General features: G+C 44.7%; 1 protein-coding gene across 1 annotated transcript; it reads left to right on the plus strand.

Annotated features, from left to right (window-relative positions):
- Nucleotides 1–1,620: 1,620 nt before the first annotated feature.
- Nucleotides 1,621–8,975, plus strand: LOC308353305 (spermatogenesis-associated protein 31D3-like; the record flags this gene model as incomplete). The annotated part of the gene is made up of 5 exons (XM_080820178.1): nucleotides 1,621–1,713; nucleotides 3,181–3,226; nucleotides 3,776–3,836; nucleotides 4,087–7,966; nucleotides 8,862–8,975. 5 exons carry the CDS (start codon nucleotides 1,621–1,623, stop codon nucleotides 8,973–8,975), a joined length of 4,194 nt encoding a protein of 1,397 aa, XP_080676304.1.
- Nucleotides 8,976–22,899: the final 13,924 nt, after the last annotated feature.

Consider the following 22,899-nt stretch of genomic DNA (forward strand, 5'->3'; position numbering starts at 1 on the left):
TGCCTCTTGGCAGGTCTGATCTTCCAGGCAGGCGACCTGTTCCTGCAGAACCGAAAGGAGACTCTGCTGGGCCAGGGTGAAGGCTGTCCTACCCTTTCACAGATGACCAAGTTAATAATGCTAGGCCAGGGGTGTCAAATAAAGGGCATCGCATCCCAGTTTAAGAAAGACATGAGAAGTTAGGAGGCAGTTCAGAGGACAGCTGTCATGAAGATAGAAGAGTTTAGAAAGGAAGATGGAGGAAGAGAGGAGGGAAATACTGGGATTATTTAAACCTGACAAAAAGGAACCTGGAAAAACTGTCACAGGTAGTTGATTTTCAAACATACGTGGGGATGATAATATAGGGTGGAGCTTCTCAACCCCTTTTCATGGCAAGGCACTCCTGGGAAAGGATATACAAGGCCCACAAGGGCAATCAGGCGAGGATCTTCAAGACTACATTCTCCAGGAAGGCTGTGACACTCCTGGGTCCCACCCTGCCACCAGAGGAGGGGATCGATAGCTTACTTAGCAGCCTGTAACCTCTCCTGGCCTTTGGGGAGTTTATGAACTGTATGTTTGTGCTCCTCCCCAAATGCATATGATGAAACCCTAATCCTAATGTGATGGTATTAAGAGATGGGGACTTTGGGAGGTGATTAGGTCACGAGGGTGGGGCCCTCATGAATGAGTTTAGCCTCCTTAGAAAAGAGACCCCAGAAACCTCTCACCCACTTTTTCTGCCACGTCAGGTTGCAGGGAGAAGATGCACCTGCTTGTGAACCAGGAGGAAGGTCTCAACAGACACTGAATCTGCGGTGCCTTGATCTTGGAATTCCCATCCTCCAGAACTATGAAAAATAGATGCGTGTCGTTTAAGCCACCCGGTCTATGGCATTTGTTACAGGGCTGCAACTCACTGAGAAGGGATTTGTACACCTATTAGGGTATTGACGTACAGGACACAGTATTTTAGGTAGAGTAAGAAGACCTGGGGTCAATATTTTATGAAAGACTGAAATAAAAGGAGAAAACACTTTATTCTTCAATATGAAATATACTGGATTGTTTTGTCAAAGGGGGTGTGTGTGTGTATGTGTGTGTGTGTGTGTGTGTGTGTGTGTGTGTGTGTTAGCTTGTCCCCAAACCTTTTATGCAGTTTTGCTTCACTAACTTTAGGCATACAAGTGCTACAGAGTTACCCCCAAGACCATTTGAAGGTTTAATTATTACATTCATTTTATAATGATTTTAGTTTTGGGATTATTGAATAATGCATTATTGAGTTTCGTTGAGTCAGCCTCTGTGACGGAAGATACTAAAGGCCGAATGAAACACAAATTGAAATGTGCTGTGCAACATGTACAAAACTAAGTGAGTGTGAAAGAACTTTAAGGTCTCTATCTGGGTTCACGGAAGGCAAAAACATTTTCTTTTAAAGGTTTTATTTATTTGAGAGAGAGCACACAATCAGGGGAGCTGCGGGCAGAGGGAGTGGGAGAAGCAGGCTCCCTGTGGAGCAAGGAGCCAGATGTGGAGCTTGATCCCAGAACCCTCAGATCATGACTTGAGCTGAGGGCGGTTACTAAACCGACGGAGCCACCCGGGTGTCCCAGGCAAACACATTCTATATGAAAGATGGATCTGAGGACCTATGTGATCCTGAGTGTCAATGTCAGGGTACAAGCAAAACTTCCAGGTAGTCTTGCAGACTTTCAAGGCACGGACCTGGTAAGACCCAAGTCAAGGTCTCAAACGGTAAAGGGGGACCCAGGTAATATATGAATTATACATGGAACGACAGAAAATTTCACAAGTTTCATAAATGAGGAAAAGGAGTAGGAAAACAGGATGGCAGACCTGAAGGACTAGGAGGATGGAGGGGCCTTCGGAGCTAGTAGGTGGGGAGGGGCTGTGGACACACCTTGTTCAATTGTCCCCTCCCTCACCCTCAGAAACTTTTTGTGACAGGGCTCTGTGATGTAAGCCTGGGGAGGATATATATTCAGCGTGTGCACAGTATAGGCTGTCTTGCGATTCAGACAATGGAGTTCAAACACTGGAATGTTCTCTCATTTCTGAATAGCGACACTAAACCATGTCTGAGCTTTGGCTCAACATGCTTAGAGACTGATCCCAACTTCACCTTCCTGTGTGGGTTGGGATTGCTCCTTCTGTTCCTGTGCTACCTGGTGGGGATTCCATTTCCAACTTGGAAGACCAAAACCACCCAAAAGGTAAGAAATTCTTGGGCGGGGGGTGGGGAGGAATCAACATAGATTATTACGGTTTCCATTTCTAATCCCCAATTATTTTCCTTTTTTTTTTTTTTAAGATTTTATTTAAGACAAAGCAAGAGAGCACAAGTGGGGTAGAGGGGCAGACGGAGAGCTTAGCAGGGAGTGCAATGTGGGGCTAGATCCCAAGACCTTGGAATCCTGACCTGAGCCCAAGGCAGACACTTAACCAACTGAGCCATCCAGGAACCCTAATCCCAGGTTTTAAACGGAGTTTGGTAGAGTGGGAGAAACACCTAAAACGGGAAGTCTTAAGAGAACAGACATTCACTCCTCTAGGAAAAGAGGCCTGGCAGGGGTAAGTGTTAAGAAAGGACGAAGCTTTCTACTTGAAACTACAGTCTATCTGGGTATGGGTGTGGTTCTTGGATAAAATCCCAAACACAGGGAATCTGTAGTCCTGGATTGGGGTATTTTGAGAGGATGGGGTCTGTGTAAGTGAACAAAGTTTCCCAGCACTCGATCATATCGAGTCACATTCCCATGTCCAGCATCACTCGATCAAGCCTTCCTTCATGCTGGGCTGATCAGGAGAACACTGCTAAGCCTCTGAGAAGACAGTGGGGTCTGAGCTATGACCTAGGATACAGGGTCCTACCTGAGGCAGCACAGATGTGACTGTTGGGCGTCCTTTTCCATGTCCTCATAGAACAAAGGACTTCTGACTGGCAATACCAAGTGTGGGCCTCCCAGACAAAGTCGTCCCCTCAGTTTTTCGAAGAAGTAAAGCTTGACAACATTTTATCACCATAAGAACTGAAAAAAGCAAGGAACACAAAGTTCTGTTAAAGTCCTAGAATTCTTGGAAATGGTGGATAAAGAATGTTTCCATTTCCGAGAGAAGAGTAAGACATGGGTCCCACCCCCGCCCCTGCCCTCATTCTTTTCATTTTTCTTCTAGCGTCAGGGCAGAGCCAAGAGGAGGAGGAAAGGTGGGACTCTGGAAGGTAAGGTTCTGCCTATTCCACCTGAGCTCTCCAAGGCTGATCCTTGCTGTCCTCTCCATGAGGGCCCAGTCCAGGATCTCTGAGGATGCGAGCTGCTAGATACATCCCCTCAGAGGAGAGGCTCGTGGAAGTGCAGCCAGAATGCAAAACCCTTCTCAGATTCCCTGCTCTGACCATGACTGAGCATGAAGCAGTGATGGATCTGGACAATGAGTGCTGCCCAATAGGTGGCCATGTGAGATGACAAGAGTCAGAACTTCTGTCTCCTGACTTTGTGAAAGCTCTGTGACATCATGGATACTCAGGAGTCTTCCCCGACCTCTCTGCTTCACAGAGGTGGTCCGATCATCACATGGATAATTTACATGAAAGTACCTTATACAGGAAGCTAGATTACTAGCCAGCTTCACATCCTTGGCCATTTGCCCTCATCGATTGATTATTGGGGCTTTCAGAGTCCAACATCCCAAGGCTTTGCTGTAAGGGGACTCCTGTATTAATACCTATGTGTCTACTTTCACTGGATAACTCACTCTTCTGTTTCCTCAGATGGCAGATGGTACCAACGGGAAGTGGAGGAGACCCGGAAGCTGATCTCCATTTTAAGAAGGTGACCAGTTTTTCCCCTTGATCCTATTGCCTCTTAGAGCACGTTTTATGCAATTGCAGGATTCACTGCAGTCTGTCATAGCCATGGGGGGTGGGGGGGTTAGCCATAGGAACAGATATTGGGGAGAAGGCTACTGAGTGCACTGTCAAGTCATAAAGGTGGGGCATTGTGAAGGGGCAGCAGGCTTCAGGTGGCCCCTCCCTTGTCAGGCCTGCATGGCCTCCTCCCCTTGTTCTGGTCCTGGCTGCAGTTTTGCACCTCCTGTCTCCTGCAGCCCCCTTGGCCGGCATCATGATACCATCCAGTTTCGTCAACGGTTATGTCCAGACCCCTCCTGTGAGGTATGTAATAGCACAACTGCTGAGATCAACCGGCTGCTGTTCCTGCAGGCTCTGGAAGATTCTACTCCCTTGGCTTCCACAGCTCCTGTGACTTCTTCATCGTTCACTCTCTCCCCTGACTTCTCAGCAGTCCCTCCAGGAGAGCTAATCCCAGCTTCGCTGCCTGAGCCTTCCCCACCACCTGCCTCCATCGTCTCACCTAACCCAGTGATCCCTGTGGCTGATTTCTTTCCTCCCTCACCACCGGGTGATTCTCTGCCACCAGAGCCCTGTCCTCCCTTGGATTCCAAATTCCCACTGGACCGTTTCCCAGCCCAGCCCCCTGCCTTTCCACCACCTGTCCCACTCCATCATGCCCATTCGGTGGACCGTGGTGTCCAAACAGAGACAGTGGCTCTAAATACCGTATTCTCTCCGGAACCTACCCTTTCCCAAACTGTCAGCCCCTTACGGGAGTTGTCCCAGAGGGTGAATCCCACCGAGACCTTTGCTCGTCACCAAGCACCACCAACCCGGTCTGCTTCACCACCGCCAGACTGTCATTTAACTGTGACTCAATCTAAACCGATTTCCATCTCAAGGAAGCCTGTGCCAGAGAGCTCACCCCCACAGAGCTCTGGTGGGTTGTCTACTTATGTCCCAGCAATCACAGGCATTGACCCCTCCAGCTTGTCAGTTTTAGACCTCCCTCACTGGCAAACTCATGCCAAAGACTTCTTCCCTTCAACCCTGGCTCCACGTGATTTCCATCAAGGCCCCCATTCTTCAGAGGCTTCTTCCAGGGGAGAGCCTGCAGCCAACCTTGTAGAGCCTGGTAACCTCTCGCTTCTCAGCCCTGATGCCCCGGCACTTCTAGAGAAACAAGTCCAAAAGAGGTGTGACTTCGTCAGGGGGAAGGAAACAAAGGGTTCTTTTCCAAGGGAAAGAATTGCTGATAAGCACGAGTTGGCATCCCCCCTTCCTTTCTGGAGCAGCAAAGACCAATCAAAGGAGCTGCCTATGCATCAGCAGCGCCCATATCCTACAACCTTGGAGGAGGGCCATTTACAGCACACCCCCATCCAGTTCTTCTGGGGTCTCCAAACCCCGCACAGTGAGTCCTTTCCCCCTGCTGCTGATGCCTCAGATAACATCTCGAATGTCTCCCCAGAGCAGGAATCCCCAGTAGTTCCCCATCCACTTCCTCCATCCTTGCCTGAGAACCCGCCTCAACTCCTGCCTCAAACCCAGCCCCTACCCAGCCCTCATGTCCAGCCCCAGGCCCACCTTCAATCCCCACTCCCAATCCTGCCATCTGGCCCTCTACCCGACATCAAGATCTGTGGAGTGCGTGTTCACAGACCTCAGAATGAATCCCAGAGTCTCACGTCAACAGAAACGCACCATCTGGAATGGAACGTGTTGCAGAAGGTACAGAAACATGTGTGGGGTTTACCCACTGTAGTCCAAAGATCCCAGGAGGACTACTGTCCTTCAGCTCCTAACCCTTCTCTCAGCCACAAGGCCACCAAGGCCCAAGTTGTCATCTCTGTCCCTCCCGGACAGTTTCCCCTGAATGAAGAGCTTCGGAGAAAACTAGAGAGTCACCTTCGAAAGAGGCTCATCCAACACCGGTGGCGCCTGCCCCACAGGATCTATGAGTGTCTCGCACTGATGAGCGGTCCGAGGACTCTTCCACAGCTCCCTGAGTCTCAGCGCCATGGCGGACGCTCGGAGATCTCTAATAAGAGTCAGATCAGATGGACTATGTCAAAAAGCGTGTATGTGGAGGACCCAGAAGGAATTCTGCCAGAGGACGGTGGCCTGGCAAAGTACGAAGATGACCTGGAGAAGGATCAGGGACACAACCCAGAGAATGATATGGGGTATGATTCTGAGAAAGAACTTAGAAGCCCATCCGTGAAAAACTCCACGGTGTCTGTGGAGACTATGGGTCAGAGACAACTTGAAAATGCCCTGAAGATACATTTACGCAGAAAGTCTGAGGAAATCAGTGAGGGTCAGTTGCCTGGGACTGTGCATAATTCATGGCATACTCTGAAGCAGACACCACTTCTTTCTGAGAGATCCCAGACTGAAATAAAACGGGGAAGTTTGCCACCATCAGAGGTTGAGGACTACTCCCTGAATTCCTTCCAGGAGCGTCCCTTTGTTGAACCTAGTGCAGCCCAGAAGCTGGAAGACCATATTAAAAGGCTTAAGAAGAGGGTGACTTGGGGCCTTCCCCCTAGGGTCCTTGAATCCACACAGCACTTTAAATCGAAAGAGTCCACATACTCCCTTGGTGGAAGCTTGAAATCTCTCCATGGAGACCAAGCAGGAACAGCAACTTCGGCCCCCATCCCGGATCATCCTCTCCCTGCCACCTCCACTGTGGGCAAGGAAGAACAGAGACTTCGGAGGCAATCGCCCTCTAATATCACCCATCAGTTGGCAGAGGATGCTCTGAAAACAAAGGCCGGCAGCCAGGCTCTTACCTCGGTCAGACAGGACACCTTAGGCAACAGACAGCCCCCAAGGCTGCCTACAAGGCAAGGGGCACTGAGACGTGGGCCAAAGGGTAAGAGTGCCAATTCTGGTGAGGGAAGAGGACGGCAACAAGACACAAACTTGAAGAATCCAGAACCTGCTGTTGTGCCCCCAGAGTCCAGGGAGATATTCAGGACCAAGGAATTTCATACACATCAATCTCAACCTAGCATCTTGACAACCGACAAGCCAGTTAGCTCCCAAATTATACAGGGGAATGAGCATCAGGTCAAAACCACCATCCCACCAAACACACCCATTCCGCACGATCCTAAATCATTGCATGTCAAGGAACCACTCTTGCATAAGTTCAATCTTACCCTGGAGGACAGGGAGCGTAGCCAGGCCCAAGCCCCATACACTGGCCTGCCCCCTGCCTCAGATCATTTGCCTTATAAGGCCTCACTGACTCAGGGTGTCTCCCGCGGGGACACGAGAGCTTCCCAGGTGCTGCATGTCCATCCAGAGGACACAGGAATTACTATGGAACAGCATCAGGAGCCCTGGGTCCCTAAGCATGTCTTAAGGAGGTGCCAGAATAAGAATCCCCCACCGGCTGCAAAGGCCATGTGGCCTCCGGGTTCCAAGGCACAAGAGCGTGGTGGAGGGGATGCAGGACTGGGAACATGCCAACCGAGGACGAACAGGTTCCCTACTGAAGATGGGGCATCGAAGAAGAGGTTCCCTACTCAGGACGCGGTATGGAAGGTAAAGCTGGGAAGCCAGCCTTCCCAGACCCTATCACAGAAGGGTCAGCTGCCTCCTGAAAGCCTTTCCCAGAAGGGTCAGCCTCCTTCTGAAAGCCTTTTCAGAAAAAAGATGAGGGATTTTGTACAATGGCTTACTCCTGTTATAAAACACAGACGGAAAGAAAACTCCCAGGAGAAGCGCAGTCCCCTATCATCTGTGGAAAGCAGAGGCCTACTTAACGGTAGAGCTGCCTTTCCCGTGATGCCCGAAGCTCCGAAAATCATGACAGCTGTTGGGAAGTTCCAAGAGGAGAGAATGGGGCGTCTGCGTGCAACAGGCAGCACCTGCCCTCAGCAGCCCATTCCCTCCCCAACCAAGTTTGGGAAAACTCAGCAGAAAGCACAAGTGCCGGCCCAGGCACAGCCTGTCCCGGGGTATCCTTTCAACTACCGGGTTCCCGCCCGTAAGGAGACAAATACCAGGTCCTGCCAGCAAGAAGCTGTCTTTGCTGGCCAAGGCCTTATTGGAAGTAACAGACAGCTCAGAAACAAGGACAGACAGCCCCAGAACGTTGGGGCATTTAAGGAGCAGCTACCGCATCAGAAGTATCCCCTCTCCGTGCCCCTCAGGGAGCCTGCGCCCCAGCGAAAGACCACCTGCGGGCATCAGGCTGCCCAGTGGCCTCCAGCCACTCTCACGACTCCTGCAGGCACTGTGGGCAAAGATGTGTCTCTACCATTTACTGCATCTCTACTATTTACACAGGAAACTTCTCCAGAATTTCCAGGGAGAGGGTTTGGGGGGGCATTTCCTACCCCAAAATAATCCCTTGTGAAGAATCAATATTTCTCTAGTAAACTGATGTCTGTTGTGTGTACTGTCTTGGGAGCATGGGTTTGGGGTAAATCAGTTCAGCTGTTACTGATTGCTTCCTTCGGCTTCTAAAAGGTGACCAATCTAATCTCCTGGACCTCTTGGGAAATATGTATCATGTGCTCCCCAAAGCCCCCAAAAGCCCATTCCCTCTCTGATGAAGTTTGCGGAGATGGGAGGGCTCTCCTGTCCCATGGCTTAGCCTTACTGAAAATGTATAGTAGCTCACACCTCTCCCCTCATTGAATGTTTCACACCCTTTACAGTAAGTCTTCTATATCTGAGGAGGATCAAAGACGGGCATAGTTATCAGAAAATAATGATTAAGACACAGTTGCTACTTCACTGTTATTGTGTTACAGTAGCTTAATCATTACTTAGAAGTCAGTGGTCCGAGGATCCCACAGGTGGATGAACTCTGAATGGGAGTGTTTTCGGGGGGCGGGGTGTTGTTCGGCTTGATCTTGGGCTGGTTGGGGTAGCGTCAAAGAATACCCTAGATGCTGCTGAAGAATCTGTCCTGTGAGTCACGTTACACTTGACATTGAGGTTTCCCACTGGAAGTGCTTCCCTTCCCTGGGTGTGTCCTCAGGCTGCTGGACTGAGGATGTTTTTTGCAGAACAAAAGCATCACTTAGCTGTTAGTGGTAGCAATGTTGACAAGGCAGCTACCACCTTCCAGGATAAGACACCTTTGAAGAAGTGAAAGGTGAAAGAGGGACCTTGCTGGTAGAACAAAAGTTTATGTCTAATCATCCCCTTCTCAGGACCCTGTCCCGCTCCCCTCCTTCCTCAGTCTGATCCAGGCACCGCCACTTTAAGGCAGACTGGAATCTGGCACAGCCTACCGATGCCTTATACCAAAAAGGCATGGTTCTGTTCCTTGAGTATGCAAGCAATACCTGCAGGCTGTCAGGCATGGCATCCCCTTTGGGGGAAGGTGATCTCGGTGGCTGCCTTCCATCCACACTCGATGGCAATATATAAGATACTGCCTTTACTATGGCTAGGCTGGCGGTATGCCACCTTCAATATTCACGGCCTTAGTGGAGCCTTGGTAGCTCTTCCCCAGAAGACGTGCAACTTATGAACCAGAGGTGAGTTCTAGACTGTGTACCAGGATACAGATGTTTGGAGACTTATCATGGAACTCCGTGGAATGCTTTCTTTTGGGGGGAGGGGGATAGCCAAGAAGGCACACATTCCCACACTTAAAACAGGGCTCTGGAGGGAAGGGAACTCCACCTCAGACCGGGACTCAAAATGGGGTGAGTGTGCTAGAGAACACCTGAGTAGTCTTCTGGACAGTCTCAGGACTGCTCAGTGCTAAAACAAAAAAACAGATGTCCATGACCTCTCTCAGTACCACACGTGCAGCTTCTTGTCCCGGTTATCATTGGCCCTACACTATCTGAATGTTGGGGTCACAGAAAGAATGCAGAGCTGACGCTGTGGAGTCACTGAGGGGGACAATAGATGGGAAGGGGCCCCGGGCAGGGAACCCGAAGAGGTGAGGCGGGGGTACAGGAGGCTCTAACATCTATGCGGACAGATCAGCCAGTAACCCAGCCTGCCGGTTCCTACATAATCTCGTTTTAGAGTCCATTATGGCCAATGCAGTGCACTTTGTGCCACCCTGTAGAGCTTATTCCCGGCAATACTTCTGCCATCGGGAATACCACGTAGTCTGACACTCTGTGCCTCTGCCTCATGCCCCTGTCCTTCCAGCTTATAGGTCCCTGTTAATTTTTCGACTCCACATCATCCACTTTCCACTTCTTGCCTATCCAGCAAGGCCTTGTTCTTCCTTTCCTCACTGATGGCTTGTCAGGTAACCAACATGTAAAAAGCACCAGTCCAGCATAGGAAATAGAGTCCATGGTACTGTAACAGCATGACATGTGGTAGCTGCAGTCGATGCAGTTGATGGAAAGAATTCAAACATCTGTCAACTGAGAAATGGGCAAATAAATTATAACATATCCCTATGATATAATATTTTTTGGAATAAAAAAGCCCAATCGACTGGAAGAGATTATGCTGAGTGAAATAAGTCAAACAGAGAAAGTCAATTATCATATGGTTTCACTTATTGGTGGAGCATAACAAATAATATAGAGGACAAGGGTAGATGGAGAGGAGAAGGGAGTTGAGGGAAATTGGAAGGGGAGGTGAACCATGAGAGACTATGGACTCTGAAAAACAACCTGAGGGTTTTGAAGGGGCGGGGTGGGAGGGTGGGGGAACCAGGTGGTGGGTATTAGGGAGGGCACAGATTGCATGGAGCACTGGGTGTGGTGAAAAAACAATGAATACTGTTACGCTGAAAATAAATAAAAAATTAAAAAAAAAAAAAGAAACAAAGCAAAAAACAAAACAAACAAACAAACAAAAAAAAAGCCCAATCCATGTCACAACAGGGATTGAACCTTGAAAACATATTAAATGAAAGAAGCCAGTCACTAATGACCACATATGATTCTATTCATATGAATTATTCAGAATAGGGAAATCTAGAAGCCGAAAGTAGTTCATCTTAGAGCTGGACGGAGGAGGGGAGAGGAGAATAATAGCGAAAGCTGCAAATTTGTTTCTCTTAAGTCATGACAATGTTTTAAAATTGACTGTGGTGAAGCATATACTGAAAATTAAGAAATTATACATGTTAAATGGGTGAATTTTATGATATGTGAGTTGTATTTCAATGAAGCTGTTAAAACAAAGCATTTAAAAATAAATGCTTAAAGATGACAAGAAGGGGAGCATAAAGGCCAAAGGTTGTCAACACATTTTTGGAAGATGGAAGTCTAGTGGAGGACTGGTAATTGACTAGCAGAGCAAACAAAGTGCTGGCAAATCAATCCACACTGCAAAACCCAGGTGAGGAGCAACCTGTTGGCACTAGAGAAAAAGGAAATTAAGTGTGCCATGTTAGTAAGCAATGTTGATGTTGAATTTTTGTTCTTTGTTGTTTGTTTTATATTGCAAATAATGTCTAAAATCTTTTTTTTGAGTGGGGGTGCTCTTTGCCAAATTTGTAAAACCTTGTTGAAATGTTAGCATGTTTCAAATGTGCAGAGAAGATTCCACGTTTCTTGCATTGGACAGAACATGAGACAACTATTCTAAAGTTGGCATTGCACACATCTGGGGTTGGGGGTATGGTGGAGGCAGTAGCTTCTGGAATCAAAGCCAGAAGTCTCAAAGGTTGGGTTAAATTCATTTTTAAAATGTATTTGAAAATAAAGTTGTGGAAAAGTTGCATAGATGGAAAAGCCATAGATGGTAAAGCCATATACCCTTTATCCAGATGTACCTATTAAGATTTTGACCAGTTTACAATCTCTCTCTCCTTTTCTCCTTCCCCTTCTCTACATATAGGAAGACATATATATGTCTATGAAAACTATGCATACATTCTTGAATATTTGAGAATACATTTCATGCATCATGCACTTTCTCCCTGACTATTTCATAGTGTATTCCTTATGAAAAAGAATATTCTCTGACAGCACAATTATCTCCTTTGGTAAATTTCACATTGATGTAAAACTTTTAACTATTGCCCCACTCCAATTCCTTTTTTATCAACTTATCAAGTAATGTCCTGTGCATGTGTGTGTCTGTGTTTGTATAAACCTCCTTACAGGATTTAGTCTAGAATCACATACTACATCCAGTTGCTGTGTATCTTTAGTTTCCTTTAATTGGGATCAGTTTCTCAGCCTCTTTTAGAACAAGGCCAGGTTTGAAAAATCAATTCAGTGTGCCATATTTATAACCCCTTCATACCTGGAAATTTTTTTGGGTGGAACTTATCTTGCTCAGATTTTAAAGGATGTTTTTATAGTTGTGAATACTAGAGGCCTATTTGAAAACAATTCCAGTAATTTAAAAATATGTGGAGGGATTTTTCTTAACAGACATGCGTCCTGCAGTCAAGGGAGGGTATGTGAAGTGGGCGGGCTAGAAGTGTACTTTCCTTTGGGAGAGACAATGGTGAAGCTGTGGACACAGTTTAAGAGAGGAAAAGAAGGCTGTCATTATTGGCAAACCCTCCTCATATGGGAGGGAAAGGATTGGGTGTCTAGGGCTAAGACTGATTCATCAGGGAGGGAATGTAGGCAAGTCAAGTAAGGAAATGATACAGGGCTTAATCTCAACAATTTATAATTTAAATAATGAAGCCATAATGGTTTCAACTATTAAATGACTAGGTAGCATGGGGAGAAGAAATAAATACATATAACCATCAAAAAATGACATTATCATTTAAAATTGGTAGAGATGACAATAAGGTATTTTGGTGAAAAGTTAAGGTAGAAGGTATGTGGGAAAAACACTTTTCATGGAAGAAATAAACATAGGTGTCATTCAAAAATCCAAAAGGTATTGCTAGGTATCATCACAATTGTGCTCATTAGACATTATGATAGAGGAGCCCACTTCCTAAATCAAGGTGAGTTTGGTCTGCTGTGATGCAGCACACTTGCTCTGTAAAATAAAGGAACCTTTAAAAATGTTGGGGGGGGGGCACCTGGGTGGCTCAGTGGGTTAAGTCTCTGCCTTCGGCTCAGGTCATGATCTCAGGGTCCTGGGATCGAGCCCCAAATCAGGATCTCTGCTCAGTGGGGAGCCTGCTTCCCCCTCTCTCTCCCTGCCTGCCTCTCTGCCTACTTGTGATCTCCTTCCCTGTCAAATAAATAAATAAAATCTTTAAAGAAAAAAAAATGTTGGGTGGAGAAGGTGGACTGGACAGAGAGGAAAGAGGGAGCAGCAGGGAGAGACACTATATGTGTAGAAGAGAACCTATATGGCGTGAATAGCCTAAGAGGGATTTGGGGAAATGAAAGAATTACTAAAAGTGTTTAAGTTGTTTGCCTCAGTTCCATGGATATGTCGTGCCCTTGTCTCCCTCTTTGTCGTGCTTTCTGTTCCTTGGTACAGGCTATTCTGCTTTCTCATGCTTTTCAGTGAACCTTTTGAATACTTTTGAGGAGCTATGGGGGTGGGGCTGCTGCTGAGTCTATTTCTGGCATCATACAGGGAAAAAATGCTTGAGGGAGATCTGCAGCTGAAGGCAGAGTAGATCTTGAGAATGTAAATCCCGGGGTAGAGCAAACCTTCAGAGATGAATTGAGGTCCAAAGTGAGATCACCAAGCAGTGAGAAGGGTCTCAGGTAATATCAGGGTAACAGGGGACCGAGAACATTTCACTAATGTAAATATATGATATGGGACTAGGTGGAGCAGGAAGGTAGGCTGGAGGCATCTAACAGGCCAGGAAGGATGGACACATCTGTTGGGCTGGATAGTGGGGGAAGGGTTGCATGTGAGTTTCTCTCTCCTGTGCTGTCTCCTCCCCAACACTCAGGAGTCTTTGGTGTCTGTACTAAAGCCCTGTGATGTGGGCCTGGAACTCTAGTCTAGCACATGGATTCTCCATGCCCAGCTGCCTGAGGCAGCAGTGCATTTGCAATGATGTGAATCATCTTTGTCTGAGAAGCCTTATTGCACCATGGCTGAACTCCAGTTATACTTGCTCAGTCTTCCCATCCTTGTCTTCCTGGGTCGGGTGGGTTTCCTCCTCCTGGTGCTGTGCTACCGAAAGAGGAAGCTGTGTTTACCAGTATTTTGGAAACAGAAATTCAATCATGTAAGTAAAGTCCCTCAGAGATACTAAACCTTTCTTTTCAAATAGATGAATTCAAAACAACTTCCAAATGATGCTTTTGCTGAATCTTACAAATACTAAGTATTTTGTTTTTTTTTTATTCTATTCTATTTAATTTTATGAGTCTCTATGCTCAGTGTAAAGCCCAAGACAGGGCTTGAACTCATGACCCTGAGATCAAGACCTGAGCTGAGACCAAGAGCCAGATGCTTAACCGCTTGAGCCACCTAAGCACCCCTTCAGTTGTATTTTAATTTTCATTTGGTTTAAAATAGTTTTATTCTTTTGAGTCTTTCTTGGCCTGTGTATTAGTAGTGTGTCCTTTAATCTAATCTAAACATGTTGGGATTTCCAGCTATCTTTCTGTAGTTGATTCCTAGTTTAAGTCTATTATGGTCTGAAAACATACTGTGTGTGATTTCTATTTTATATTTGTTAAGGTGTGTTTTGTGGCCTTGAATATGGTCCATCTTAGTGAACATTCCATGTGAACTTGAGAAGTTTGTGTATTCTGTGGTTGGATGAGGTATTCTATAAATGTCAATTAGAGCAAGTTGATTGATGATGTTGTTTGGGGCAACTATATCTTTACTGGTTTTCTGCCTGCTGAATCTGCCCATTTCTGATAAGCGCTGTTGAAATCTCCAACAGTAACAGTGGATTCATCCATTTTTTCTTGCAATTATAATAGTTTTTGCCTTACATATTTTGACACTATGTTGTTACATGTGTACCTGTTAAAGAGTGTCCTATCTTCTTGGAGAATTGACCTCTTTGCTGTTTGTAATGCTCTTCTTTACCCCTGATAATTTTGCTTGTTGTGAAGTTTGCTTTGTCCAAAAGTAATAGAGTGACTCCTGTTTTCTTTTCATTAGTGTTAGCATGGTACATTTTTCTCTGTCCCTTTGCTTTTAATCTATCTATATCTTTGTATTTAATGTGGGTATTTTATGGACAACATATAATTGGGTCTTGTTTTTTGTTTTGTCTTGTCTTTTTTTTTTTTTTTTAATCTGCTCTGACAGTCTCCTCTTTTAATTGGTGAATTTAGACCACTTCCATTTGGTGATTTTTAAATATAGTTGGATTAAAATCTCTACCTTTTCCATACTATTTTGCTATTCATCATACCTATTCTTCCCCTCTTTCTCTGTTTTTTTTTCTTTTTCTGAGGGTTTTGAAGGGGCGGGGGGGTGGGAGGTTGGGGGAATCAGGTGGTGGGTATTAGGGAGGGCATATATTGCATGGAGCACGGGGTGTGGTGCAAAAACAATGAATACTGTTACGCTGAAAATAAATAAAAAATTAAAAAAAAAAAAAGACGTGCAAAGAAAGTGAGACCTCAGGATCCCAAAGCAAGAAAATGCAGAAGTGAGGACTCAGGAGTAGGGACATCTGTAGGCAGAAAGAAGAGCCACTGCGTTGAGGACAGAAAATGAGAGAGTGCTTCCCCAACTCTGTCACAAAATGAACAGTTTCCTTTTGAAGTTACTTCAGAAAAAAGATGAGGCAATTTTGTCAGTGGATCAATTCCAAGAAAAAAATCATAGGGCATCAAGAAAGTCCTCAGCAGGGCGCCTGGGTGGCTCAGTGGGTTGGGGACTCTGCCTTTGGCTCAGGTCACGATCCCAGGGTCCTGGGATCAGGTCCCGCATTGGGCTCTCTGCTCAGCAGGGAGCCTGCTTCCTCCTCTCTCTCTCTGCCTGCCTCTCTGCCTACTTGTGATTTCTGTCTGTCAAATGAATAAAATCTTAAAAAAAAAAAAAAAGAAAGTCCCTAGCAAAAAGCCAAGTTCATGTCCACCTTAGCACAGCACCAAGACCCAGTTGAAAATGTGGCTACTTTTGGGAGTGATCAGCTTCCTGAAGCTCACAAGCTCACTTGGGAAGGTCCTAGAAGAGAAGCTGGCACATATGTATGGATGTGAGGCCTCAGAGTTAAGCCAGCAGCAGGAGGATGTACAGGCCCAAATAAGGCCTGACAAGTTACATCCCTCCACTTATCAGACTCTCTCTGACCCACAGCAAGAGAAACAGGCAAGTATCAAGTCCTTCAGCCAAGAAGCTCTCTGTGCTGACCAGAACCATCTTACAAGTGTCAGACAGAACAGAGACAAGGTCAGACATCCCCAGAAAGCTGAGGCCTTCAAAGATCAGCTGTTATGCCAGAGTCAACCCCCTTCTTCTCTGGCCTCTGGGGAGTCTGTGCCTCATCCAAGCCCCACCTGTGTGCATCAAGTATGCCAGGTCCTTTGGGCCACCAGGGGTGACCCTAACAAAAGTACTGTGTTTAGCAATTTCACTCTTCTACTCAAGCAGAAAATGCTTCTCCAGCACTTCCAGGGAGAAAAATTTCCCTAAAGAAATAATTCAGTCCTTGTTGAGAAAGCCTCACAGTTTTCATGACAATATATCCTCTGATGAGAACAACCTTCAGTACAAGCAAGAATATTAATCCTCCTCAATAAACGTTTCTTCTAATAGAGAGTGGTGTTCTCTGTGTGTTGCACAGAGACTGGGGCTGGGGCTTGCACTCAGGGAAAGGAAGCAGTGCATTCAACTCCTAATGATTAACTCTTTTGGCTTCTACAAGTGCACCAGTCCCTTGTAAGAAGCCAGACAGTAGCCTTCTCAGTTTCATCCTGGGGTTATTTGATCCTGCTCTGATGTCCTATATTTAAAACATTTACTTTTTTAAAAAATTTGTTTGCTTTGTTTTGTTTTGTTTTGTTTTTTCATAAAAAGTACAAAGAGCTTACTCTGAAAACCTTCAGGCCTTTACAAATAGTGAGAAAAACCTTTACAGTGTAGAACGTGACTCAAACTCTTTTCATCAGCTCCCAAATTACCTGTCGAGTGGGATGAGTTACTGTCATCTAGGCCTCACCTCCTGGAGGATACTCAGGCTTATTACAGCCCAATGATACCATTTCAACATATGAGCATATGGTATAGTCTTTGAGCATGAAGAGAGTACGTACAGGGATGTTGCCAGGGACACTGTCATCCTGTATGGTGCCTGCCTTCCCAGACATGCAACATTTTATACCAAGGTTACAGTATTTGAGGGGTGCATTAATTATCTATAGCTGTGTAATGGATATTCCAAAATTTAGTGGTAAAAAATACATACTTATTATGTCATGGCTTTTGTGGGTCTGAAATTCAGGCAAGGCCTACCTGGATTCTCTGTTTCAAGGCTGCAATTAAGATGTCAGCTACATTCTCATCTGGAGGCTTGACTGGGGAAGGACCAACTCCTGTACTCATTCACACAGTTGCTGGAAGGATGCAGTTCCTCAAAGTCTGCTGGAATGTGATCATCAGTACCTTGCTGGCTCTTGGCTGGAGCTCGATGGTTCCTTGTCATGTGGGCTTCTCCAGCATGGCAGTTTACTTCATCAAAGCAAGGAGAGAGTCTGCAAACAAGACAGAAGTTATGATCTTTTGTAAACTAATGGAAATGACATCCCATTACCTTTCCTTTTTTCTATTAGTCAGAGGCAAATCACTAAGTCCAGCTTATGCTCAAGGGGAGGGGTAATTACATAAGAGTGTGAACATCAGGAAGTGGGGATGATTGGAATCTTCTTAGAAGTCTTCCTAATGCAAGGGTTTCTTCTTGGGCACCCTATTCAGTTTGCTGAAGCAAAAGTGGCCAAAGGTGCCATGTGGATTTTTGTCCTCATTCATATCCAAGTCATCAAGGTCAAATCTGTTTCATGGCTAAATGGAGTGGCAGCTGGCAAGTAAACAACAAAGTGACTGGAGCATCCAAAGAAGGAAGAAAAGGTGGTACAGAGAGGTAAAGTTAGTATGGGTTCATCCTGAATGGTAAAATAAAATAAGCCCTCAGAACCATCTGACTTACCAGTATTCAGACTTAGAGGGGAGGAAAAACTAGGTGTAATATGGTTCATCCTGGCTCTATCACAGTCTCTTCACTTTGCCCTAGGTCCCAGACCATAAGTCTACATAAGTAACCTTCAGCTTCTGTAGACCTGGCCACACTTATAGAGGAAGGAAACCCTACAGTTTGCAAGGTTTAAGTTCTGTTCTTATTAATATATTTAATACAGTACATCCATCATTTCAAATTAAATTCTTATAGCTTGAACATCAGAGAGAATGGGTCACCCAATTGATGGAAAAGCGAGTACTAGGGATCTCAGAGTATGTAACTCCGGTTTTGAGATATTTTCCTTGTTTTTATGGCTTGAAGACTTCTAACCAAGGGAGATGTGAAGGCTCAAATGGGCTGAGTTAATGGCCTTGGGTCACATAACAAGTCATATCTAATGTCTATTGTTTCCATTCAGAGAAACACTGGATGATGTAATGAGACAGACTTTGCACACTCAGAACATATAGGAAGTCATCTGTACAAATTACATGATGATACCATCCACGAGTGATCTCATACATTTGTTCTGCTTCTAGGATTGTTTTCCTTTCTTCCAGATTCCTGCTCCAATGGGAAAGCATCATGATCAAAAAAGTAAGAATTATATTAGCTGAAAAATGATTGGAGAGATGAGGATTAATTTCTCTAGAAAAAGATGTGCTTTGTGCCCACACTCAGGATCACAGTGTTATGAAATTTCAGGAGAGTGTCATTTACACATTAGTGATATAGTCTGGTGCCCAAAGAATTGTCCCTGACATATAATGCAATGGGAATGGGTTACCCGAATTTTTCAACCTCAAGCTTAAACTCTAAACCGAATGTCAGGGTGGACAAAAATGCATGGATTGGTACCTTGATGTTGACTGGGCATGGGGACCCCAGATCCCAGCTTCAAGCATTGTGAATTTCTCTGGTGCCAGGTGGTGTCTAAGGCAATCAGGTTCCTTGAGGCAGCCATCAGAAGGATTAACACAGATTTGTGCCCCAATTGGCAGTTGCAGTGAAGGAGCCCAGGCTATCTGAAGGGGCGCTTCTCTTGAGGCTTTTCGCCTAGAGCTTCCACTGGCCCTGGATCAGAGCCTAAACTAGGCTATTTTACTGGGGTCACAAGGCCACATTTGTTTTTTTATTAGGAAGGCCAAGTGGCAGGTTCAGAGACTTGTAGAGGCTGCCTCCTTATTTCTTCCAGGAGACTCAAGGTCTGTTCTTTCCTTCATTGGTGGGGGAGGGGAAGCAGGGAAATAACTGATTCTTTTTTTTTTTTTTTTAAGATTTATTTGACATAGAGAGATAGAGAAAGCACACACAAGCAGGGAAGCAGCAGAGGGAGGAGGACAAGCAGACCCTCTGAGCAGGGAGCCCAACGCGGGGTTCAATCCAGGACCTTGGGATCATGACCTGAGCTCAAGGCAGATGCCTAACCGACTGAGCTACCCAGGCACCCCAGAACTGATTCTTATATAAGTGTAGGAGTGCTTCCTTGTGGAGAGGAGGTTGGGCAGGCAATGATAAGAGTGGGTAATTTTCCTCTGTAGGGATTCTTTCCCACCTTTAAGCAGCCTTCATTTGAGGTAGGATAATTTACTAAGCTATTGATAGCTGCTTCTATTCCCTGCCAGAGGGGACTCCAGAAGGAATAAAAGTTAACTTTCCCTTTTGTCTTAGAGGAAGTTCGGAGCTTCTGGTCTTATGGGTTATTAATGGTTTTCATATTTCCTGACCCCAAAGACAAGTTGTGAGACTCCTGTTGTATAGTCCTGTCCAGACTCTTACATGAGAGGAAAATTTTTACCAGGTGTTCCCAGGAGAGAGGAGACAGGGGTTGACATAGGTACTGGGTTGAAAGGAGAGTTACCTAAAGGTACCAGGGGCTCTAGTGACTTGATACTAATGGTGTAAAGATGAGTTCCTAAGTGTGTTCTGTGTGGAAGTCTCTAGGAGATAGCACAATTTTTCTTTTCTCTTTCTTTCTTTTTTCTGTGTGTGAGTTTTTTCTAAATTTTTATTGTGTTATGTTCGTGACTATACATCATTAGTTTTTGATGTTGTGTTCCAAGATTCATTGTTTACATATAACACTCCTGTTATATGTAACATTGTTGCTCTGCTGCTCCATGCAATGCATGCCCTCCTTAATACCCACCATGAAGCTCACCCATTCCTCCACCTCCCTCCCCACTAAAAACCTCAGTTTGTTTCTCAGAGTCCCTAGTCTCTCATGGTTCGCCTTCCCCTCCAATCCCCCCCTTCACTTTTCCTTTCCTTCTCCTAATGTCCTCCATGTTATTCCTTATGTTCCAAAAGTAAGTGAAACCATACGATAACTGACTTTCTCTGTTTGACTTATTTCACTCAGCATAATCTTCTCCAGTCCCATCCATGTTGATGCAAAAGTTGGGTATTCATCTTTTCTGATGGCTGAGTGATATTCCATTGTATATATGGACCACATCTTCTTTATCCATTTGTCTGTTGAAGGGCATCTCGGCTCTTTCCACAGTTTGGCTCTTGTGGACATTGCTGCTATGAACATTGGGGTGCATATGGCCCTTCTTTTCACTACATCTATATCTTTAGGGTAAATACTCAGTAATAGCACAATTTTTCTAAGGGATGAAATGATGTTTGCTGAGATGAATGATCATCATGCTGCATTACCTTGGGAGCTGCAGCAAAATATTGCATTGCCCACAGTTGGCATAGAGGTTATACAACCACTGGCCTTTCAATGGGCCAAAGGAGCTTGCACAATCAAAATCCCAGTGGCAACCACAACGGACTCAAGGGCAGAGTCTCTTTCTTACATATTTGCCTGATTGTGAATATTTGCCTGATAGCAAAAGCCTCTCCCCCATCCCCATTGCCAGTAATGACTAATATTGTATACCTTCCTTTAACATGGGGTCTGTGAGCCAGATTTATTTTAATTTAGAAAAATTAGGTACTGATTGCTGTACTTCAATTTTGCAAGACATGCTTTTATGTATATAATCCTATTTAATATTTACAATCCTTCAAAGTAGATTACTTTTCAATTTTTTTTTACTTAAATTCAAATAATTAACATATAATGTATTATTGGTTTCAGATGTAGAGTTCGGTGATTCATCAGTCTTATGTAATACCCAGTGCTCATTACATCCACGCCCTCCTTAATGTCCCTCATGTAGTTACCCCATCCTCTCACCTCCCTCTCCCCTCCAGCCACTGTCAGTTTGTTTCCTGTGATTAAGAGTCTCTTATGGTTTGTCTACCTCTCAGATTTCATTGTTTTATTTTTTCCTCTCTTCCCCTATGATCTTCTGTTTTGATTTTTAAATTCCATATATGAGTGATATCATATGATAATTGTCTTTATATGATTGACTTATTTCACTTAGCGTAATACCCTCTCGTTCCATCCATGTCATTACAAATTGCAAGATTTAATTTTTTTGATGGCTGAGTAGTATTCCTGTGTGTGTGTGTGTGTGTGTGTGCGCATGCACGCATGGGCGCACGTGTGTGTGTCTGTACCACATCTTCTTTATACATTCACCTGTCAATGGACATCTGGGCTCCTTACATAGTTTGGCTATTGGGGACACTGCTGCTATAAACACTGGGATGCAGGTGTCCCTTCGGATCACTACATTCACATGTTTGGGGTAAATACCCAGTATTTGTTAAGTCAAAGGGCCTATTTTTAAATTTTTGAGGAAGCTCCATATTGTTTTCCAGAGTGGCTGCACCAGCTTGAATTCCCACCTACAGTGTATGAGATTCCCCTTTTCCTGCATCCTCACCAACATCTGTCACTTCCTGATTTGTTAATTTTAGCCATTCTGACTGGTGTGCGATGGTACTTCATTGAGGTTTTGATTTGTATTTCCCTGATGACAAGTGATATGGAGCATTTTTTTCATGTGTCTTTTGGCCATTTGTATGTCTTCTTTGGAGAAATGTCTGTTCATGTCTTCTGCCTTTCTTGATTGGATTATTTGTTTTTTGGGTGATGAGTTTGATAACTTCTTTATAGATTTTAGATACTAGTCCTTTATCTGATATGTCATTTGCAAATATCTTTTCCCAATCTATCAGTTGTCTTTTGGTTTTGTTAACTGTTTCCTTTGCTTTGCAAAAGCTTTTTATCTTGAGGCAGTCCAAACAGTTCATTTTTGCCTTTGGAGATGTGTCTAGCCACGTCGAATTGTGTCAAGAAGTTGCTGTGGCTGAGGTCCCCAGAGGTTGCTGCCTGGTTCTCCTGTAGATTTTGATGGATCCCTCTCACATTTAGGTCTTTTATCCACTTTGAGTCTATCTTGTGTGTGATGTAAGGAAATGGCCCAGTTTCATTCTTCTGCATGTGGCTGTCCAATTTTCCCAACACCATTTGTTGAAGAGACTGTCTTTTTTCTCTTGGATAGTCTTTCCTGCTTCATCAAAGATTAGTTGACCTTAGAGTTGAAGGTCTATTTCTGGGTTCTCTATTCTGTTCCACTGATCTATGTGTCTGTTTTTGTGCCAGTACCATACTTTCCTGATGATGACAGCTTTGTAATAGAGCTTGAAGTCCAGAATTGTGATGTCACAAGTTTTGGTTTTCTTTTTCAACATTCTGTTGGCTATTCAGGGTCTTTTTTGGTTCCATACAAACTTTAGGATTATTTGCTCCTCCTCTGTGAAAAAAAAATTGATGGTGTTTTGATAGGGATTGCATTGAATGTATAGATTGCTCTAAGTAGCAAGGACATTTTAACAGTAATTGTTCTTCCAAACCATGAGCATGTTTTTTTTTTTTTCCATTTCCTTGTGTCTTCCTCAATTTTTTTCATGAGTGTTCTATAGTTTTCAGAGTAGAGATCCTTTGTCTCTTTGGCTAGGTTTATTCCTAGGTATCTTATGGTTTTTGGTGCAATTATAAATGGGATCAACTCCTTAAATTCTTTTTCTTCTGTCTTATTGGTAGTGTATAGAAATGCAACTGATTTCTGGGCAATGATTTTCTATCCTGCCACTTTGCTGAATTCATGTACAAGGCCTAGCAATTCTGGGATGGAGTCTTTTGGGT

Source organism: Martes martes, assembly GCF_963455335.1.
Source record: "Martes martes genome assembly, chromosome: 12".
Classification (NCBI taxonomy): domain Eukaryota; kingdom Metazoa; phylum Chordata; class Mammalia; order Carnivora; family Mustelidae; genus Martes; species Martes martes.